Genomic DNA, 21,985 nt, shown 5'->3' on the forward strand with positions numbered 1-21,985 from the left:
TTACCTAATCCCTCTCTATTGTGATTGATACAGAATTATTGCAACACCTGCCACATCTAAGCAGTCAGGAGAAACTAGGAATGTTGTAACTAAATATGTGAATACAGTTGTTCACCTTTCTTGTGCTGCATTCAGGCGCCTTTGATCAGTATTTAAATTTGATCCCTATTTGAGCCATGGGGAAGCTGATTTGATTTATTTCAAACAATGAGCAACTTCTAAAGAAAGATTTTCAAATTGCAAAAAAAAAAAAAGGTTTAGGAAATTATTTCCAAAAAAGGCTAGAGAACTAATTTATTAGAATTATTATAACTTTTAGGCAGTTTTTTTCTGGCCATTTTTAATCCTGTTTTGTTTATTTATTTGTTTTGGGGTTTCCTTTTTTTTTTAAATTTCCGGGTCACTTGTACTTTTGCAAATTTGCCCAGGGTTCAAAGGGTTAAATGCATTTGTTGTGATGCTGACTGTGTGCTTTCACTTCTCAGAGGGTTAAGTTGCTTTGTTTAATTACATTTTTAAATTTTTTTTTTATTATTATTTAAACTAGCTGATTTTAAGTATTACTGCTACTGTAACAGCATTTTGGACTGACTTGTAGTGTCCTCCTGTGAGCAGCTGGTTCTCAGGACTGACGATGCAGTAGACAGTGGTGTAGGCTCCCTCTGCTGGGGTCTTGAGCATGAAACTGAACGTCCTGATTACGTCCACAAGAGGGCGCCTCATGTGCCTTGTTATTTCAGTGTTCACCGCACCAGGGTCCACAGAGTAAGCCATCACCCCCATAGCTGTAGGAAAAGGGATGTATTAAAGTACAGAATTTCTTTCAGATATTTTAATGTAGATGGCAACTTCACAAAACACACACTGCTTTTTTTTTTATTCCATCGTACTGATTTGGTTGGTTTGAAATAAAGAAAATCCTTTACAACAACCTACTACATGGTGCAAGGCCATAATGATAAATACAACAGATCCATATCAGAATCAAGTATATCAACTCTGAGCTTTCATTTCTGTGGAAATGATTAATAATGAGACTGACAAACAAGGTGTTTTGAGTGGAGTGATGATTAATTCCATGGAAGACCAGTGTGTTTTTTAGAAACAAGTCTCTCCTTGCTTTGTTTCTTGCCCAGAGCGGTTTGTGGTTGAGGCATGAGACTCTCACACTAGCAACGGATGCAGATCCATTTTTTATGCACAAGGAAAGAGACAGAGAGGCACACAACGGGACGTTAAGACAAAAGTACATGGTGCATAACGTTGCACTCACACCCTACCCTCAGTCCTTTTGGCCAGCTCTCTGGTGAACAGGATGTTGGCCAGCTTGCTCTGAGCGTAGGCCCTGACAGGGTGGTAGTTCTTCTCACCGCTCAGGTCATCAAACTGGATCTTTCCCATGGTGTGAGCTATCGAGGACAGGTTAATGACTCGGGATGGGGCCGAGTGTTTCAGCAAGTCCAGTAACAGGAAGGTCAGGAAGAAATGACCTGAAGAGGAAGAAAGTGGGAGAAATATATATATATAGAGAGAGGGAGAGAGAGAAGGATAAAAATTAAACTAATTAGGAAGAAACTTTTAAAGAAATACACAAAAGCTTTGCAGATTGGCTCACTGATCATCTGCTTAGTGATTAGACACCAGAATCAGCTTGTTAATAATTGGCGCTATTGCTGCATGTTAATACTTCATTACTAAAATTAATGTAGTAAAAAGTTTGGTAGATTAACGTTAATCAATGACAGGGCCCCAGAATTAAATAAACACAGAACAATGTTCCCAAAACTAGTGTATTTAAACCTCTTACCCAAATGATTGACTCCAAACTGCATCTCATATCCATCCGCTGTTGTGGCGTAGGGGCACATAGCCACACCTGCATTGTTGATCAGGTAGTGAAGAGCCTTCTCAGCTGGAAAACAAAATATATGTAACCTGAATTAGAGTCCTCCTAAAAAATATATACTGTATTCTGGAGTCTTTGTGTGCACCACTTACTGTTGTAGATATTCTCAGCAAACTGGCAGATCAATTTGGTGTCAGTCAGATCCAATTGCCTGGCGACTACCTTGGCTCCCTTCACCTCCCGCATGATGTCACGAGCAGCTTGCTCTCCTTTTGCCATGTCTCTGCATGCCAAAATCACCCGTGCACCTACAGAGATTAATACCGCTTAATGGTGACTACGTGCTTGCGTGTGCGTTCATGTTGAAATTTGAGCAAGGTGGTGCTGAGCTTACTTTTAAACCTTCATCTTTGTCTCACTGTTTATCTATCAGACCAACCGGCAGACATTAGTTGCAACTCCAGTTCTCTGCTCTGGTCTCTAATGTTTTAAGCTGTATTTTATTGAAACCAGTAATGGTTCATATGCCTATGAGCATTATCATTTAATCTGACAGTTTAATTCTTGAGCTGCTTCATTATATTTAATATTCTTACCTGTGCTTGTTAAACTCTAAACATTTTCTAAACGGGCACTTTCAGTTACACAGCAAGAAAGAATAATGCAAAGATCCTGTTAATAATCATGCTTTCCATTTGTCAGTCTTTAAATGTGAAGTTGTGTTTGCTTGCCTCTGCTGGCCAGGTCTTTAGCCGTCTCTTTGCCTATTCCAACGTTGGCTCCCGTTATTATTGCTGTCTTCCCATCTAGACGTACATCTGAAGACCACTTGGGGATAAACACAGACCTGATGAGTGAGACATGATGATAGAAATAATTAGAGAAATATTATGGGACATCTTGACCTCAAACATGATGGTGAAATCCAATTCTTACTGACAACTTTGTTAGACAAGAGGAGGGAATAAATTATTGTGTACGTGACATGTTTGTTCAACTGTACAGTAGATAAATTACAAGGTAGGTGAGGTTTCCCATCTAAGGCCAAACAGTGAATGCCAGAAACAACAGTCATTGTGTAAAATGTCGGTAAAAGTCACAGGCTTTAAGGCAACTCGGCAACTTCACTTGACATTTCAGCATCTGTCTGAACTGGCCCAAAGCAATCATCTCCACCCATCATGTACCCAGAGCACAATAAATAAAAGTAATTTTTGTAGTTTCTTACCTGACAGCTTGCATCCCTGCAATTTGAGTGGCTCCTTATTTTGCCAATGTTGTCAAAAGACTAAGGTCCAGTGATGTGAAAGAGAGGAAGCTGGAGAAATGAGAGAGTGAATTAAATGACATCCGTATTTGCCTTTTATATAATTTAGAGTACAAGGAGAAGTGGTAATTACACACAAATCCCCCTCTGTTGAAAGTTGGTTAGTGTAACTAATCAATTTGCTATAATTTTGAAGATTTCATGATAAACAATCACATGACAAGCACTGCTGTTTTTCATAGGGCTAGGCAACAGAGAACTACTTGTGTACTCACACAGCTTTATGCTTGGGATTTCTTAAATGAACTTAACTTTTGACTCAGAAGATTGTTGCGATGTCCTGTATCTTTCGCCCCTCATACTCTGTGTTCTGCCACCACAAAGTCTGAGTCTTGTTCCTGTGTCCGAGAGGCAGTGGGGCTTCTAGCAAATCTGTGCCCAGGGGCCCACTGGTTTATTACCCCCCATGCTTAAATGCATTTTAAGGTCATGTCTGCTGGTCCACGTGTTGCTAAGAGGAAATTACTTTCTGAACTTTGTGGTAGTTTTATTTGACCTTTTTACGCAATTCATCAATATTTGTGAGTTCCTTATATATGTTCTACATGAAAAATCATTATCTGTGAAGTAAAAACTGCATCTGCTGGATGAAAAATTACCATTGAGGAGATAAAACTAATCCTCACTGCAGGTGAAACTGAAAACCTAGATCCACAGGTGAGCCGACTGTAATTTCAGCATTTCATCACTGTGGCTTTTTTGGTGCTTTCCACAGGAAGGTCTAAGTTATCACCTGGCTGCATGTGAGGCTGTTATCCTAATTGTTGATTGGGGTGACCATGACAGTCAGTTAGTTAATCCTTGAAAGAGCTTGAATGTGAACAATGAACCTGCAGCATTACTCAAAAGTGGGTTTCCCCTCTCCTTCTCCAGAGGCATCTATTTCTTTTATATCATTATCATTTGAAAATTGCATATGTGCTGGTAAATGGGTCTTAAAGTATCAGACCTACTTATAAAAATGTGATGAACAAAATCAGAATTTTCATATTAACTTGAGTTTTCTTGTCTTTTTTTTTCAGCTACCACTAGGTGGGAGGCTGTAGCAACATGCAGTAGTTTTGGACATATCTTCAGTCAAATGAGGGGCTGTTTTCTCACACATGGAAGACTGGAAAATAAAAAAAAATAAAAAAATTCTACAGTCAGGTTCTGTGTTGTCGGGGCAGCTAGGTCTCATGTAAACCATGTGAAAGCTAGTCATAACTTCCTGTTTTCCCAAACAACCATAAAATAAGCCGAGACAAGATGCGCACTTACACACATGCACACACACATATATAAACACACTCCTGCTGACCCAAACCAGGCCTAAAAGAGTGCTGCCAGCTCCTCTCATGTGGTCTCTCTGTGACGCTAGCTGGTCTGACTGCTCAGTGTGTTTCTCCTCACAGCTGCTCGCCATCCACAGGCCTGATGAAAGGCTGCCTGTCTGTCTGTCTGTCAACACGGGGACAAAGACAGAGAAGCCTTGCCACATGTGTAATTAGCATTGCTTCACGAAGATTATAGATCATCTTGAGGAGATAAATGACTCGTTCATTGTAATTTGTCGATCCCAGAATAGGAAAGTTGACAGAGTGAAACCACAGAATGTAGGATAGCAGCCATCTCTGGAAGGATAAGATGCGAAACATATTTAATTTCAATCAAAATTTTCTTTTAGTCATTCATCGTAATAGGTTTGATTGATATGTACATAATTTTGTGAGATTTTTGGTGAGGTTCTAACTCCTACAGTGTGTGTTTTGCTTGCTGTTAATGGTTCCAATTAACACATCCACAGCTCAGATCAAATGAGGAAACAGAGAGAATAGTCATTCTTGTTCCACAAAATGCTTCTTTTGAAATATATACAAACATTGATCACATGTGCATCTTCTGAATTAATACATAAAAAAGTCTACTTTGTAAAATTAATTAAAATATAAACAAGCTGACATTTAACTATTCTTCATCAAGGCTTGCACATTAAAACATAATGAACCAAAACAAACCAGTAATAAAATAGCTTATCAAATGCATAGCATTTTTTTCTTACACACAAACTGCACTTTTGGTGCAGTAAGAAGAGAATAAAAAAAAGTCTACATATGGGATAAACAACCGTCATACCAAAACTGGATGTGTCTCTTTCCTGTAAATTAGCTTTTGTTAAACCCTGCAAACCAGAAAAAAAGAAGAAAAAAATTGCACAGTAAAATGCCAGATTTTAATGTAGCTTGTAGATTGAATTTTCAGCCATGAAAATATTTACTTTCATGGCATGCTTTTGTGATCCCAAACACAATTATTTCCACATGGTGGATATTTTGTTATGCAAGGAAACTCTTGAAATCATCCAAATGTCAAATTTAAAGCTGTTAAAAAGCAGGAGGAGTCCACAGACTTTAACCTGGGCTATTGAATGACAGAAGGTGGGAAATTTAAAAAAAAAAAGTACTAACTTCTTTGTATCAAGACCCAGCTGCACTTTCCATACAACAATAAAGACATGACGTTCTTCCAGTCTGAACTGCAGTTCCACATCCAATTCCCAACAAAATTCCCCATCACTGTCTGGACTGGAGGGAGTTTCCATTTGAAAGAGCATGCAGCCTTCCAATGGAAAATGAAGAAAGGCACTTTAGTGATGCCTGAGAGATTCAGAAACTAATGTGAGAAAACTGACAAGTTATAGAAGTTTACATTCCGAACAAATGATGTAGGCATAGATCGATAGCTTTACAACCCTAAAAGTTGCGCAGTAAGTCACCGGACTGACCAGCGTTTTAATTAAAGCCTTCCTTTCCTTCTTCTCTTACAGAAAGCTGGTATGGAAGACAAATGGTTTTTTACTTGACTTATTTTTGTATTTGGGAGCTAATATATATATAAAGTGAAGTTACCAACAGATATGATCAGAAGTCATTTTTGCAGTGTCTGATGGTTAAGAAGATGATCACTGTACCAACAAGTAAACAGCTACTGGTCACTTTTTACTTTTCCAGCGGCCGTTCCTCCATCACTTCCTGGACTGGCAGTGTCTCTTCTTCCAAGGTGCTTTGGGAAATGGAGTCCCCTTGTGACCTCAGGCTGCTTTGGAAAAATGGCACTGTCTCATTGGACTCTTCCTGCACGGGGCTCCCAAAGGCATCATCCTGTCCCGCACCATCGCTGCCGAGTGACGTCTGGCTGACATAGACGACGATGACATCCCCGCTAAAGTTCATCACCTGACCACTGGAGATGAAGGTGGTGTTGTGGTTTCCAGACACCTGACCTGAATGGAAAAAGATGAGATTTTTAGAAGCAAAAAACACAATATTGGTCGGTGGAAAAAGCTTTTTTTTCTGCAATGTTGCCAGTGGCCACTGGGAAAAATTAGCTGCAAGGATGAGATGCTTCCCTGGGCGCCTGTTGATTCTAGTATCTTTATGGACCCTTTACACTCAGTCCAGGTTTCAAAGAGTTAACCACTCCTGTGTCCAGAGGCGTATGACTATGGGGGACAAGGGGACTAACTTAACTTTTCTTGTGCTGCGTTCTGACGCATTCACTAGTAGCCTATGTAAATGTTCGAACCCCGGGAATATTGGTCTACTTTGTTAGAAAACATGGGGGAAAAGGCACTGAGCAACTTGGCAAGAAATGTTTCACATATTGCAGGAAATTATTAGATTAAAAATAATATATATATATTTTAAAAAAATAAAGCTGGGGGGAAATGTCCAAAAACTATATATATATATAATTTTACAGATTATTATCTTTAGGCACTTCCCGTCAATTCTGTCATCATCAAGGCTTCCCATTTTTGGGGGAAAAGGTTTAAAGAAATGAGATACTATTAATAGAAAATATTTGCCTGGTACATACATTTCTTCTGCCTTTTTTGAAAAAATGTAAAACATCTACACTTTTGGCCACAAGTGGCCTTGTGTGACAAATGTTTCATGACAAATGAATGACATGACACCTTATTGGGGAATGTGTTGAAATATTGTTTTTACATATATAGCACAGTTGTGTAAGACACTGTCGTCAATCCCACACACACACACACACACACCTCCCCCATTCATTATGTCAGTGAAGAAGGGACTATATCATGGCTAACCTCGGATGACAAATGGACAGTGGGTGTAATGACCATGCAGGATGACCACAGAGAGGCCGCAGCTACATAGACCGCCATATCATATCCTTTCTGCCTTATTTGTTTCAGAGTGTCCAGCATTTTTTGGCGTGAGAAACTCAAGACCTCTAAAAACAAGTAATTTATCAAGGGTTTAGGGTTTTACAGACATGGCTGAATAAATGCAGAAAAAAAGTGCTGTTCAACTCTTGCTAACCTTTATTTCTGTCCAGTACTGTAGCATGTTTCTCCCCAGCAAAAATGGAACTACTGATTCATCAACTGCTCATTTATGGATTTCAGCCAACCAGGTGAATTAGGAAATAAACAGTGTTTTTGTTTTGTAAGCCATCCTCCACCACATTAAGCCTCTGGTTCCTATTTTATCCAGCCTCCTGTCTGAGTTTCCAGCCCTCCGTGACTCACACAGCTCATGCCTTGTCTATTCACACATGTGCAGGCACACACACACATACATAATCACAGTAAATGTAAGCAAACAGGCTGTAGCATACACTTCCACACCCTCCCCACGCACATACATATGCTGAAAAGCACACACAGCTCTGTAAAGTTGCAAAAGCAGACAGACACAATCACACACAAGAGAGTGTGTCTCTGTGCTCCCCATCTGAGGAGCCTTTCCCGGAATACCAGTCTGAGAGGTCTAGCTCAAAAATATGTCATTTCACCACAACTCTGAAAACAAAGCTCAATGGAATCTGCTTTGGTTCTTGTGTTTATCCTTTCTTAATACCAAGCTGATTTTTCTGGATGCCCAACAATTGCAGCAATACTGTCTTCTGTGAGGCTTAAGTTGAACTCTTGTAGAACCCCACTCCTGTTCAGTCTCAAAGAAAGCCACAATTGTACACATTTCTCCCCAAAAGTCTGGCTCATTTTACCTGGACAGCTGCCACTTTAAATCCTTGACCAGTAACATATATCTGGGTCATTACTACTGTTGAGATGTCCTCTTTTAGCCCCAAAATTGTGTCAGTGAAGCCGCTGAGTGTCCAACAGGGAGGACTGACGTACACTGCACAGCTTCTGTGTGTGAAAATAGTGAAAAAAAATATCTCGGATGCAAATGCGACACCTCTGACCCCTGCTTGACTTTTTAATGGCACATGCGGGGAAGTCCATTTAATCACCTGTTATTAGTGCATGATGGGAAATGGCAGTCATTTTAGGCCAGCCAGAGTTTAATTAAAGAAGCCACACATCAGTGAGAGTCCAAAAAACTCTTCACATGTTTGAATGTGTGTGTGTGTGTGTGTGTGTTTTGTTGGGTGGGCAGGGTTATAAAAGTATTACTCAAGCTGTGCACATCTTGCTTCAATTAAAGCTGTGGTCACTTTGCGCAACCCTATGGAACTCTGGGTAAACAGGAGCTTTGTAGATGGCATAGTTCACATTGACACACACACAACACTGTATGTTAAAGTGTGGTTCTGGTGGTTCACTTGCTCATCAAACGCTTACATATCTTATTCCCGCTTCTTGTGTGGTCCCCCAAAATTTGGGGTCCAACTATCACTACTGGCTTTAATAAAAACATATTTCTTGGAAACAATTACACACACTTCTTATTCTTAAGCTGAAACCAATCCTCTGCTGTAAATTGTGTTCGGATTGCTCACCTAATAATACCCCAGTTTGAGCTAACCACTGTCCCGATCACACTGTTCTGATAATACTGCTTTTATAACTAACCATAACCACTCAGTGTTTTCGGCACAATACATAAATATGTTTCCCGGAGATTTTTCTCTTTGGCAGTAAAAAAAGGTCTCTGTGAGAACAATACAAGTTGAACTGTGTGACAGTAAAACTTTCCATTTAAACCAACATGAATTTCATTGTGTTGTTCTTGGTCGCTAGTTCCACCTATTCTGCGGGAAGAGAACGCTGCTATGCAGTATATCAACTCATGTATGGGTACGACCCTGTGGCAACACAGTGGTGACTGCCTACACAAACAGAGAACACAGAATCCACCTGGCAAACACAACTGTGGTCCCGCAGTCTTTGTAATGAGCCATTATCCCCTGAGCACACAACCACTGTGCATTCAGTTTTCACTGACACTGTTGAGTGGTCATAGCAAAAATATCCAGGAAATATCCAGTTCCATAGCATCTTTGTGTCACCCAAGAGGGCTAAAATAAATAGCTTGACTTTATGGGAATCCACACAAAGATGTATGAGAGCCCATTTCTGCCATGAAAAAAAATAGATGAAAAGGTCTTTAATAATTCAAATAAAAACACAATAATGGTAATACTACAAAGCCCCACAATTTTTTAATATTTTTTTTTACAATACCCTGCAATGTTTGTGCTCCCTTGCAATATTTTGCTCGCATTCCTTTTCTTCTTCTTTTAATAAGGGTCAGCGCATCATTTTTTTGTGTCAGTCTGTGTGTAGAGGTCTGAATGGTTATAATAAACCAGCCTGGTGTCAATTTCAGGTGATTTAATGAAGGTACAGCAAAGCATAGCAGCACTGAATTGTCGAAATCATTAGTGTCTGGTAGTTTTGCAACGCTGTGCATGCTCCTGCGAGGTGTGCAGAGATTTTGATGGGCAGAAGAAATACAGTATTGTAACACAAAACGGACTGCAAAAGAACACAAAACTTATTGTCAGGGAATGCAACACAAAAGTGAAAATAATGAGATACTAAATCAGAATAGTGAGATTGACTTTCTAATTATGGCATTGACCTTCCAAGTCAAATTTATGCAATTAGACTCAGAAAAGAAAATGAGTAGTTAGCCATATTATAAGTGTGACTTTTTAAATCACTAACACACAACTAACCTCATGTCTGCTCCGTTTCCATGTCCTACCACTTTAAGCGCTGTCCTAAATCACCAAGTGAGAAGTGGAAGTGGCCTGTAGAACCCTTCAACAACTAGCCTGCACTGATGCCAACTTATTGACCAATGACATATTGTGTTTGTCTTAAGGATGCTCTGTATAATAAAGTTCTGTGCGACTATCCTCAGGAATGTGAACTGCTCTAACTAAGATACATATTAAATCTTACTGTCATACAGATATTAAAATGTTAAAGGCTACACTGTATATGGGATCAAATACACCCTTATAAAACGGTAGCCGTGTTTATTTGATTGTAAAGTGTTGTATATTTACAAGAACTTTTGCAAAAAACAAGCAACTTTTAAACATCAGAGAAAAATGAGATGTTTACAAAAGAAGAAGAAAAAATGTCATGGATGAATCTCAGATGTAAGTTTTATTTTATTTTATGTATTATTATTTTTTGTTAATTAAACTGATACAAATACATATGAAGAACATAAAATGGGAGCACATTTTAAATTTTTTACGTGGTTACGAAATATGACGACTGCCCCTTTCTCCACAGCAGAGAAGTAAATTTATCAAAGTTTTCTGCTGTCGTTGAGCTTCATTCAGCTGTGAAGGTGACTACAAATGGAGTGACATATGGGGAGGGAGTGGGAGTGGGTAGGGTCTGGTTTTGCGTGTCTTTGAGGCAGCACTTTTAATGCAAACGGGGGGACCAAGTGTCATTATTTTCACTTACCTGAGGTAAGAGTTGGTTCATCCAGCTGACTGTGGAGACTCTCGGGTGAGCACTCCAGTTCTGACTCCCCAGATGACAGCTTGCTTCTCCTGCTATCCCCCCAAGAGAATCCTTGGCCTTGCTCCAGGCTTGAGGCCTCAGAGGGTTTGTCCAGGTAGAGATCTCCAATAGATGAGGAGGTCATCAAGGGGCTGACCGAGGTCATCACAGAGGTTGTACTGTTCTCTGTTGAGGTGGAGTCTGTGCTTGCCAATCTGTATAATTCCTCCTGTTTTCCCAGTGACCTGTCAGTCAGGTGAGGTTTGACCTCTGCTCTCACCTGAGACAACGGCAAGCAGAGTTCAGTAAGTGGACTGGATGGAGGCACTGCAGAGGAAGTGTTGAGGAGTGGAGGAGAAAGGGAGACAAGTGATGCAACACCTGTCTCGGCTTTGGACAAAACCATCTTTTCTTGATTTCCATCACCCTTTTCTCCACCACTGTCGGCCCTAACACTTTTTTCCTCTTTCCCACTCTCACCTCCATCCCTCTCTCCATCCAGCCCTCCACATGAGCAGGTTCCTGGAGTCCCAGGACAGACAGCCTGGCTACAGTCTTCATTCTCCCCTACCTCCAATGGCTCGCGGATGGGAATGACACACACACAAGAACCTGCCACAAGAGGAAACGCACTCACTACCTCCTCTCCTTCCGACACTTCTTCAGGTTCTCCAGACCCTTCGCTCTGATCCTCCATCATTGTCTTCTCCTTGGTCCCTTCTTTCTCTGCCATGTCCACTGTGAAGGGCAGTGAGACCTTGACATCAGGACCAGAGGTAGGGAAGGTGCATGGGAACTCATCAGTGGGTGCTTGACAGATGAGTTTAGTTGTCTCACATGGTGTACATTTGGGACCATCAGGGCCTCCTCCTATTCCTCCTCCAGCTGCACTATGGTAAAGAGGGGCCAAGGTCTCCTGCAATGACAGAAACAAAGAAAGAAGCATTGTAAACAGGAGTGGAGCCAGACATTGAACACATTCAGGGTTCAGCCCTAATGGGCTTATTATCCTGCTGAGTTTTTTTCTATTTATGGGAGTTATATGCACTATTTTTTAAACCATTTAAGATAATTGCATGCCTAAAAATCTGTACTTAATTTGAGAAAAACACGTTAGTTGCCAAGATAAAAAATTATCTTTTAGAATCTACATCCTGTTTGGTATCTAACTGTCCTCCAACAGTTTCCATTATTCTGAAACCATAACAACAAATGCTGAGGATGACTAATTTTCACTCCTGTCACCCAAAAAGAAGCATTACTAATCTTGAAGCCTATTTTGTCGTACTATATGAGAGTTCACAAAATTAATATTTAGTCGCAAAGTGTGCTTCATTCAAATCCATGCTATAATAATCTGGGCTGCTCTAATTGTAAATCAATGGTTCCCAACAGTGCCAAGTAAACTGAATACTGAGCCAACAAAGGAGCTTTTACTCAATTATATTAGATTACCATAATAAAACAACATTGCCATATATTATTATCTTAATGACACAAATTTAAAAGCTGTAAATTACTTTTATTGTGTGCATTTATATTCATAAATATGTGTTATCCCAAACATTACACCATGTAGTAACAAACATAAGAGCTATGTTTGTTCCTTATGGTTGCATTTGATCCTGCACTTCATAAATAATCTAATAAATAACTGGGATTACTTGCAACAACTTTGGTTTCTGTGCATTTCCATTGCTGTACCTGTTGTATCCTTGTCCTCTTCAGATTCTGGACACAGGATCGCAGATTTACTAGACAAAGAAGCAACATATTGTTTCTTGAGTATGAGGTTTGTTTTGAACCAGTGTCCTCAATATATGGCACTTTGTACTCATACGCACATGTAAAAAAAGGATTGAATTATCACAGCTGGCAGAAAACTTCAAGGTGAATAAAGACTGTAACCTACCAGACAGTAATTTCAGTTTGTCCTTGTAGCAGAAGAGGAGCAGGATGAGGAGACACAGAACAGTGATGACTGACAGCACAGAAACTATAACCCAGGAGGGTGCTGCACCTGCAAGAAAGAGCAGTTCAAACCTTGCTTTTCTACTCTACATCTACTGTCAGTCATAAATGTGTGCTAAAAACACAAAGAGACAAAAATATCTGTCAAAGGTACAATAAATCAGACTATTTTCTTCTTTTTTCTTGATTTTCTGTGTGTTAAACTTCTAGGTGGCAGATCTTATATTTGTCAAGGAAAGTGTATCTTTTTTTAAGTTATACATTAAAGTGTGTCTGTATGGTGACAGTGTGCATTTAATGTGTCCATGTCTTACCAGAGTAAAGTGGTCCACACAATGCATCAGCCTGAGCGCTGCCTGGCTTTGTCTCACTCCTGCCCTCAGCCTTACAGCTAGAAGAGGATGCAATCACAAAACCACAGAGTGAAGAGGGATATTTTCACAACTGGACACACTACTTTTTTTTCTTTCCCTTTACATTTTCAAGCCAACCTGCCAGCCTTTCTGGCAGCAAATGCAATGACAAAGAACAGAGAGCGAGAACAGATGGAGAGAAGAACTAAATTTTCGCTTCCCATGTCTCTACTGTCATCATTATCATTACAGATCCGCCCGACAGTGGAAGCTGCTGTCTGGTCCAGGGTTCCAGGGGAAGTGGTGTGAGTATTACTCATAACAGCTGGCTGGTGGTGAAGCAGACGACTGCTAACCAACTGCATTTTTGCTTCACAACATCAAAAGATTCCAAGTAAAAAACACGTTTGTGTGTGTGTTTGTGTGTGTGTGTGTGTGTGCATATAAACACTTACTTAGTCCATTGTTTGCATTGTTCATCACTGTTGTCAGCAGAGAAGAAGCCTTTCTTACATGCGACGCATGTCTTCCTCCCATTGGTAGACTCTGGAATTAATGACAAACTTAGTTAATCTCTAAGTGACACTTTGCTGTAATTGCTTGTGGTGTGTTTTGTTTAAATGTGTCTCACCAGGGTCCTCCTCGAGTCCATATCCAGCACTGCAGGTGGGTATCCTCTCACAGTACTCGCAGTTGATGAGGGAGCATTGGTAACCAGGACGGCAGCGACACGGCTCCTCTGCCTCATGGTTCTCAGGCCTCTCCATAAAACCCTTAACTGCCAGTCAAAGGGGAATTTCTTTTAGCACAATAGTGGGTCCAAATTCTTGAAAGGAATCATCATGTGTGTTGCATCTAAAACTCCACTCTGCAGGCTGATCTGTCTCTTTGTGTTGCTGTTTGGAGCTGGCTTTGTATGAAGAATTAAAGATAATCTTGATAATGACACAATTAGGTACAATTTCATTTTTATCTTTTCAGCCCATGAGACATTTTTGTGGAGTTCACTACTTCAAAATTATACACAGGAACATTTTCAGTTTTTCCAAAATCAATACAAAAGAACTGCAATAAATACTGTCTTAAAACTTAATCTTAACTTTTGTTGAGACTGTTTCAGAAGTGTTGCCTTAACTTTGTGCTCATCAATGAGGCATTGTTGCAAAGGATAGCTTTTAATTAAAAGGTGTTGGATTTTGGTTCTCCAATGAAAGAGATGACAAAATATTTGGAAACAATTATCTCAAGTATTTAAAGGTCCAGTGTGCAGGAATTAGTGGCATCTAATGGTGAGGCTGCAGAACTATGTTAGCTGACGTGAAAACACAAATAGCCCTATCTAGAGCCAGTGTTTGATTTGTCCGTTCTGAGCTACTGTAGAACAACATGGTGGACTCTGGGAGAGGACCCACTCCGTATGTAGATATTAACAAAGCATTTAAAGCCAATGAAAACATAACAATTAGTATTTTTAGGTCATTATAAACAAATAATAATAATAATATATAATTAATAATATTATGTACAATTTCTGCCAATAGATAGCCTGAAGTCAAACACACTGGACCTTTAAACGTTTTAATTGTTAAGGCATGAGTAGACAATCTTTTCTTTTTTTTTTGACATTTAGGATTTCAAAATCCTTGTTCCAGTTGCAGATACTGACAAGGGTCACAGAACTTCTGCTGAAGACAACGCGTCTTGTCAGTCCAGACGGGCTGGTATTCACCACGACCACATTTGACACATTTAGTCTCTTGGGAATCAGTGCAGTCGTCAAACACACGGAAACCTAACCAAAATAAAAAAAATGAGAGACAGAGAGAAAGACACAAAGGGAGGAAAAAAGACAGATGGAATTAACAACTCGTACATATTCACAGAAACCACTAAAAACCTAATGGATGGAGAGAAAAGAAGAAGGAAATTGACAAAATTAGAGCCCTTTTCCTCTTTTACATAAGTGGGCACTTCTGGATCAAATGTCAACAAAAATTATGTGTGTGTTTGTGTGTGCGTGTGTGTGTGTGTGTGTTTGTGAAAACACGTGCACATCTGAGCCATTTTAAGCCAAAATGTTCTGTTTTTAAACATCCTTCCTCTTTTGATTCAGGATCTTTGTGAATGGAAATCTATTTTTACTTTATGCTGCTTCCATTGAGTAACCAGATATATGTTCACACTACAGTCCCATATGTGTTTCACTTTGGTGTGTGTGTGTGTGTGCGCATGTGTGTTACCTGGTCTACACCTCTTGCAGCATCTGGAGCCTTTGTAATAATGTGTTTCATCACACTGGAGAGATTTGGAGACCACATGCTGAAAAATATCAAGAAATAAAATTACTTTTCTTTCATTTTGCAAAAGTTTTTTTTTATGTGGCAGGAAACAAATGGTTAGTTTAACATAAGAATTATAATTTTTTCTACAGATGATATCACGGTTTGCTTAACTTAAAAAAAACCTGATTTTCAACCTGTGCTTTTTTGCCTCACTGTATGCCACGCTTTACTATGGCGATCCTACTCCTTCCTCTGTTCATCTCTCAAATCCACACTTGATATTTTGAGATGGTGGTGAGTAATGAGAGGAAGAGGATGGTTTAAACGTTTCCAAGACATGCCCAGGAATTCTTTCCACACTCTCAGAGGCACCTGACCACAGCACTGTACGCCCTCCAAACCAGCAAACCAATAGCAACCAGTTGCATGAGGAGAACCAACTGGAACTATATGCAGTCAACTCCACTTGGCTTGGAATTAATAAACACTTGGCTGCAGATATTCTCCTGATCCCCTGTAGTGAGCTGCAAAAAGCAAATCACCATGGTTTTGGCAGGCTTGGTCCAACTGCCCATTAAAGGAACAGTGTGCAAGATTTAGGGGGATTTAGTGGCAACTAGCGGTGAGGACAGCAGATTACAACCACCTGAAAATTCTCCTAGTCAAAATTCCTTTAGTGTTCACTGTTTACAAGGTTTTTCCCAGGAGCTGAGTCATACAAAGAGGTCTCTTCCTTGCTAAATCAAACAGACCCAGTGACAAAACTGGTACAAACACTGAATAAAGCAGTTACACGTTAGAAATTAGTGTTTTTCTGGCACTGTTTGGCACATGCTCACGTGTTTTCCCCTCCTCTGATATCTTAACATCTAGACGTTCAGGAGGTTTAGCCAAACATTCTGCAGAGGTCTCCTCCTCTCTAAAACAAACAGACCTGCTGATTTAAAATGGTAGAAACACTGAATAAAATCAGTTTGATGTTTAAAAAAAAAAAACAACCAAAAACTGGCCTTTTCCAAATTCTGTCATTGCAGAGGGGCTGCTAACCATGGTGGCCAACGTGAAAACACAAATGCAGTGTTAGATTTGTCTATTATGGACTACTAGAATATAAGGTAGAAATACAGTGCAACATGGCGTTCTCTGTGTAGATATAAATGGCTTATTCTAAGGTCTAGAAAACTTAATACATTCCTCTAAATCCTACTCACTTGACATTTAAGTAAACATGAGAATAAAGTAATCTTATGGTGAGATAATACCTGAAAGTCCTCTGTTCTAACATGCTTTAAGTCTTGTCCTGTCATTAATTCTGACGTGTGTAAGCTTTAGCATTAGCATGGAGAACCAGAGCTTTTGTTGCAAGCAACATGGAGGTGAACTGTGAAAATTCTGTGCATGTTTTAGACAGTAGAACTCCAGGAAAGAGTCACAAAGGTAAACCATGCACGCTCTCTCTTTCACACTCACACACACACACACTGTACACAACCTCTAGCCCCCCTACTTTTGGGTGGCTGGAGGTTGTGCCACATTGCTGAATTAGAGAATCTGGCTGTTATGACAGAAACTACGCCAAAGCCACAGTGTCTATATATAAATGTAGAAAAATACAACCTATAGGTCTGACTGCACTCTCACCTCTAGACCAATCTTGTTCTTTTTCGCATTCAGCGCTCTAGAAAGCTTCTGTTTATCCATGAAATTATACACCAATTAAGTCATTCACACTGTAATTTGCACAGCAAAAAAAAAAGCTGGTACTGCAGACATCCAGTTTAGTTAAAAGTGACAAACCTATCCTCCTGCTCTCTCTACAGGCAAAGTTCATATGTATGTCTGTCATCATTTTATCTTGTCTTTCCAGCAGTCTGTCTGTAACTCAAACGTAAACCTTCCTACAACACTTAGATTCTTGGTTTACAAAAACATGAAAATCTTACAAAATAATATCAGTTCAGATTAAAAAAAAGGTCTAATTCTGACATCGTCTTTCACACCCTCTCCTCCTCTTTCTCACACCTCCATGTTAAACACTGTTTAGTCTCAGTGTCTGTCTGTCCGGCCTCAGGCTACGATAGCACAACATGAACACTGGCAAGCATTTAATTACCTCCACTAAGCCTCTCGCACATCAGCCAGTCTTTGTTTTACACTCTAACCAGAGGGATAATGATGCACATCGCCCATAGCTTGGACCGCAGCACTAATGAGGACCATGTGCTGCAGCAGACAGAAGTGACAGAAGTATGGAAGGTTCCCATGCAAGCAAGAGGTTCATGCTTTTGGATAGGTAGATTGACCAAGATGTGGAGACACAAAAGCCAGTGGTGGTCAGTCACTACAACTGGGCCAGAGTGCACAGGAAGCCAAAGGAATGCTGGGAATTGTATTTCTGCCACCGCCACATCTAAACATTGGGTCTCAGTTATACACGGCAGTAGCTTTGACTCACTAAGTATATATGTTAGAGGAAAAGAGCTGATCCACCCTATATGATTATAGGTTATCATGACGGTCAAGATAGAATGCCCAACCTCAAAGCTAACTTTATCTGCCCTAATGGATTCAAATATACACTTATGTTTGAGTGTGTGTGAGAAAAGAAAGAAATGGGGAAGGGAAAAGAAGAAATAGTTTAACTCCCCACTCTATCCTTTCACATGACTGACAGTTTGTAACTTTTATTTTAAAAAAACTGGGACTGTCACTACATTCACACAGCATAAAATCGGACATAAAATCTTTGGGGGAAAAAATCATGCTCCTCTCCCTACTCTTTTGCCTCAAAGGATTTCTAATGTTTTTACAGCATGTGAATGAAAACAACCAATCAGAGCTGATAAGTCTATAAAGCAGCATGTCAATCACTGCTGGTGAACTGTGGTCAAATTGCATTGCTTATTTCTCACATCAAATGTTTTCAGAAACATATTTAAGTATACTGTTTAGCTGTCATGTGAGAGTCTGACCAAATTTCTCATTTTACAGGTAAACAGTGCACTAAAATATATCCTCTGAAAACATTTAAAGTGAGAAATAGGTAATGCAGTAACAGGATCTTGAATCATATTTGATCAGCCCTGTCAAGTTTGGCAGTTTTTCAGCATTTCACAGTGTGACTGACATGATTGACAGCTGCATTATGAACTCTTTAACTTTGATTGGTTGTGGTGTGATCCTAGTGAATGAGATTAGAGACAGTATAAGAGGAGGTGGGACAATTTTTTTTTCACGGACTATCTGTCACATGTATTTCTTTTAGGCGCAAACATGACAAAGTTTTTTCAATTAAATTATGAACTGTAGCTCAAATAGAGAGAAAAAAGCCAAAAAAAGGGATTTACATATCTTTTTGCTCCTGTAATATTCAGTAACTACCTTTTTATTCATCATCTTTTATTGGGTGTGTTCCTTTTAAATATCCTTCAGCAGCTGTGTTCCTATCAAACAGTGTGATGCAGAGCACAATCCATTTGCTGCCAGAGTACCAGAAAATTTGCATAACGGACACAGCAGCTTCTGGCATTGAGCCAAGAGAAGCACAGCGTAACTTTATCCCCAATTACCTTATCCACAACAAGGTGCTGTAAAAGCATAACGCACAGCGGAATCTTTGTACAATATTTGCGTCCGTGATTAGCTCTTTCAAAACCATAAAACAATCCTTTGAAAAGCCACCTGCTGAAATCACGATATCTGAAAATTCCCCAGAATTGTTTTTAAATTTGAACCATATGAGCATCTAAAAGACTTAGCGGATTATTGCACAAATGATAGCCACACACATTTTGCACTTTAAAAAAAAACTTTTCGGATTTTCTTGCAACCGAGTCAATAAAAACTGGGTAAAGTAGGGTTCTCCAAGGAAAAAATCTTTTTAGAGTGGCTTAATACAAAAGAAGAGATGCCTGAAATCAGCAAAGACCTCAACTCAATAACCAGGGAAGAACAGATAGAGCAAAAAGCTGGAAAACAAGTACCTAGACCACTATAATCTGTGTCAGTTCTTTTAGAATGAACAAGACAGATCTTAATCAGGCCTTGTTAGACATATTAAAGGTCTTAAAACAACTCTGACTCCACCTACTTTCACACAAAGCTCTATTGTCAAACAAGATTGCATGTTTTATTAATCAACTGAATTTCTCTGTTGTCTGTACAGTTAAATCAAGTTTGGATCTGCAGGCCTGAGGCAACTTGCTGTTATTGCTCAATCGGAGGTACACATAACACTGTGATGATTGATGGATGGATGCATAGATGGTTGGATGAATGTTTGAGAAGTTGCTGATGGATGACTGAATGACAGGAAGACGGTCAGATGCAGCTTTGCATGTATGGTCACAGAAGCCGACTAATAAAAGTACAGGAGCCATGTGGGCAGGCAAGTAAATTTATTTACCGAAGCTCAGCTTACTCATGATGTATTGACTCTTGAACTCTAGACATCTTGAAGTAATCTTGCATTGCTCAATGTCGCACAGACAGTTTGAAATTAATTTGGAGTGGATTGGATGAAGTGGTTGAAAACCAAGAAAATGAAGGGGATTTCTTTGGGGATACTGTGAGTCAGTAATGGCAAGACCATGGTGAGAACAAACCAAAGCCAAAGCTTTGCAGTGTCACCTTAAAACGTAAAAGAGAAATGTCTCTTCCCCTCCGCTGACTGGTTTTCCAGGCACTACACTTCCAGTTGCTTCTACTTAAACAAATTGAATTTGACAACATCTTTCTTCACTACCTCCATGAATCCCAGCATGGACAAGACGTGGTGCCCTCTCTGAAGGATTATCTCTTGCAACACATTTTGGTGAAGCAGAGAAGAAAAAAATGAAAAGAAAAAGCATCAGTTCCAGTTAAAGTCATAACGATGCTGGCTTACGGTAAAAGAGGCAAACAGGCAGTGATAGATCACTGGTGCCCAGCAGTCCAACCACTACAACCACATCTCATAAACTCCTCCACCTGGACGGAGTTAAGTCCTTGGACTAAACAACAGCATGGACAACATGACATGGGCCATTCACTTTTTTTCCTCAAATTAAACTGTGGCAATGGATCAGCTGAGACATCAGAGCTTTTATAATGTCAAGATACAGTGAGAGTGAAACGATTACAAAACAAGTGATGCTTTGCATTTGCTACATATTGCTTTTGGTGATGGTGACAGTGAAACACAACATAATGACATCCTTGCACTCCTAACTCCTAGGGAATGAAAACCTTGAATATTTTTAGTGTTTAGGGCTACCCTTCATTATCTCTGTCTGACCATTTTTGGCGTCTGCTTCTCACTCTGAAAGCCGCTCCTCTGACAGAGCTAATGAGGCTCCTGATGAGCCACTTGGCCAGCGCCGGTCCCCTCTGGACCGGGAGGGAATGCTTGGTGAAGAGGGAAGCGCATCGAGCTGCCAGCGACGTTTTTGCGGTCAGAACAGGGGAGGTGGACTCGACCCAAACACAACTGTTTCCAGTCAGTGTCCGGGCGTAAAAATTCTACCATCATCCCCCTCCTTCTCTCTGTGACCAGTTCATACGAAATCGTCTAATGTGATGACACATATTTTGGTTAACTGTTACATTCTTCCTAGTCAAGCTACTCACAAAAAAATGATTGACAGTATTTTGCATTTGTGCTCATTCGAATAAAACTTAAAAGCACCTTTAAAAAGTAATGCATAGCAGACAGGGTACACAACAAAGTACTCAAACTCTTTTGACTTTTAAACGCACTCCCTAATTCTTAGTTACTACGGATATTAAAATACAATTTACAATACCATGAGTTTGTTCTTACCTGTGCGTAAAAGGTGATGAGGACGCATGTTATCCAGCCTCGGACTATCCAACTTGAAGAGAAGCTCAGTCTCATCTCTGCGGGTTAATGTAAACTACTTCTGAGGCAAACTTGTCTTTTTTTAGCAAAGGTGGCAGCTCTTAACACAAAGATCCGAGTCGTCTTCAGATTTCCTCACAGTAAATCACTTCTTGTGTGCGTAATTGTGGCGGAGCCTCCACACCGTCTCACAGGGCATTCTTGCGCCTTCTTGCGCCTTCATTCCCGGTTAGGCAGCTGCAGTTCCCACCTTTCTTCTCCTCTCATCTTCCTTCTGCTTTCACCCACGCTTGTGGAGGGAGCTGCATGCAACAGCTTGTAAAAACTAACTTGCTGACTGAGGGAGGGAAGGAACTCCTCCCACGTTGTCATATGTTAAGAAAAAAGTTAAACCCTCTCTCCCCTCCGGATTCTGTCCCATGGAGACCAAGAGCTCACAGTGAATGAGTGTGTATGTGACAATTAGGATAAATTTGCCTGACTGCTGCCAGTGATGCAAGATTATCATGGTAACTAACTTAAAACTTTAATGTTTGGCTGCACTTCCGCCGCCTGCACAACTGATTTTGAAAGCGATTGTCAAGTGATAATTCATGTGATTGGCCAAACAAGTTACGTGATGACCTCACTCTACT

The 21,985-nt window shown here is 40.0% G+C and overlaps 2 protein-coding genes across 3 annotated transcripts; both read right to left on the bottom strand.

Moving 5' to 3' along the window:
* Positions 1–379: 379 nt before the first annotated feature.
* On the bottom strand, positions 380–4,636 carry si:dkey-73n8.3 (uncharacterized protein LOC100150965 homolog). Of its 2 annotated transcripts, none has more exons than XM_042510382.1 (6): positions 3,075–4,636; positions 2,578–2,674; positions 1,999–2,154; positions 1,808–1,912; positions 1,281–1,490; positions 380–785 (listed from the first exon to the last, which is right to left on the bottom strand). In XM_042510382.1, exons 3-6 carry the CDS (start codon positions 2,123–2,125, stop codon positions 544–546), a joined length of 684 nt encoding a protein of 227 aa, XP_042366316.1. In that variant the 5' UTR covers positions 2,126–2,154; positions 2,578–2,674; positions 3,075–4,636; the 3' UTR covers positions 380–543. The 2 variants fall into 2 exon arrangements, with proteins under 2 accessions (XP_042366316.1, XP_042366315.1); XM_042510381.1 differs by having other exon boundaries at positions 2,578–2,693; positions 3,075–4,634.
* Positions 4,637–4,861: 225 nt separating this feature from the next.
* tnfrsf11a (tumor necrosis factor receptor superfamily, member 11a, NFKB activator) lies at positions 4,862–21,648 on the bottom strand. The gene is made up of 10 exons (XM_042510380.1): positions 21,312–21,648; positions 15,470–15,548; positions 14,896–15,021; positions 13,861–14,007; positions 13,685–13,775; positions 13,191–13,267; positions 12,818–12,925; positions 12,610–12,659; positions 10,867–11,821; positions 4,862–6,435 (listed from the first exon to the last, which is right to left on the bottom strand). Exons 1-10 carry the CDS (start codon positions 21,384–21,386, stop codon positions 6,152–6,154), a joined length of 1,992 nt encoding a protein of 663 aa, XP_042366314.1. The 5' UTR covers positions 21,387–21,648; the 3' UTR covers positions 4,862–6,151.
* Between the last annotated feature and the right edge of the window lie 337 nt (positions 21,649–21,985).

The sequence above is a fragment of the Plectropomus leopardus genome, chromosome 21 (assembly GCF_008729295.1).
Source record: "Plectropomus leopardus isolate mb chromosome 21, YSFRI_Pleo_2.0, whole genome shotgun sequence".
In the NCBI taxonomy this organism is placed as follows: domain Eukaryota; kingdom Metazoa; phylum Chordata; class Actinopteri; order Perciformes; family Serranidae; genus Plectropomus; species Plectropomus leopardus.

Excerpts from the sequence above, each read along its gene's own strand:
- tnfrsf11a (XM_042510380.1), bottom strand. The coding sequence starts at position 21,386 with ATGAGACTGAGCTTCTCTTCAAGTTGGATAGTCCGAGGCTGGATAACA. Across the intron at positions 15,022-15,469 it reads CTGCAAGAGGTGTAGACCAG|GTTTCCGTGTGTTTGACGAC; the intron begins GTAACACACATG and ends TATTTTGGTTAG. Across the intron at positions 13,776-13,860 it reads TGGACTCGAGGAGGACCCTG|AGTCTACCAATGGGAGGAAG; the intron begins GTGAGACACATT and ends CATTAATTCCAG.
- si:dkey-73n8.3 (XM_042510381.1), bottom strand. Across the intron at positions 2,155-2,577 it reads TAAAGACCTGGCCAGCAGAG|GTGCACGGGTGATTTTGGCA; the intron begins GCAAGCAAACAC and ends TAATCTCTGTAG. Across the intron at positions 786-1,280 it reads GCTGGCCAAAAGGACTGAGG|CTATGGGGGTGATGGCTTAC; the intron begins GTAGGGTGTGAG and ends CTTTTCCTACAG.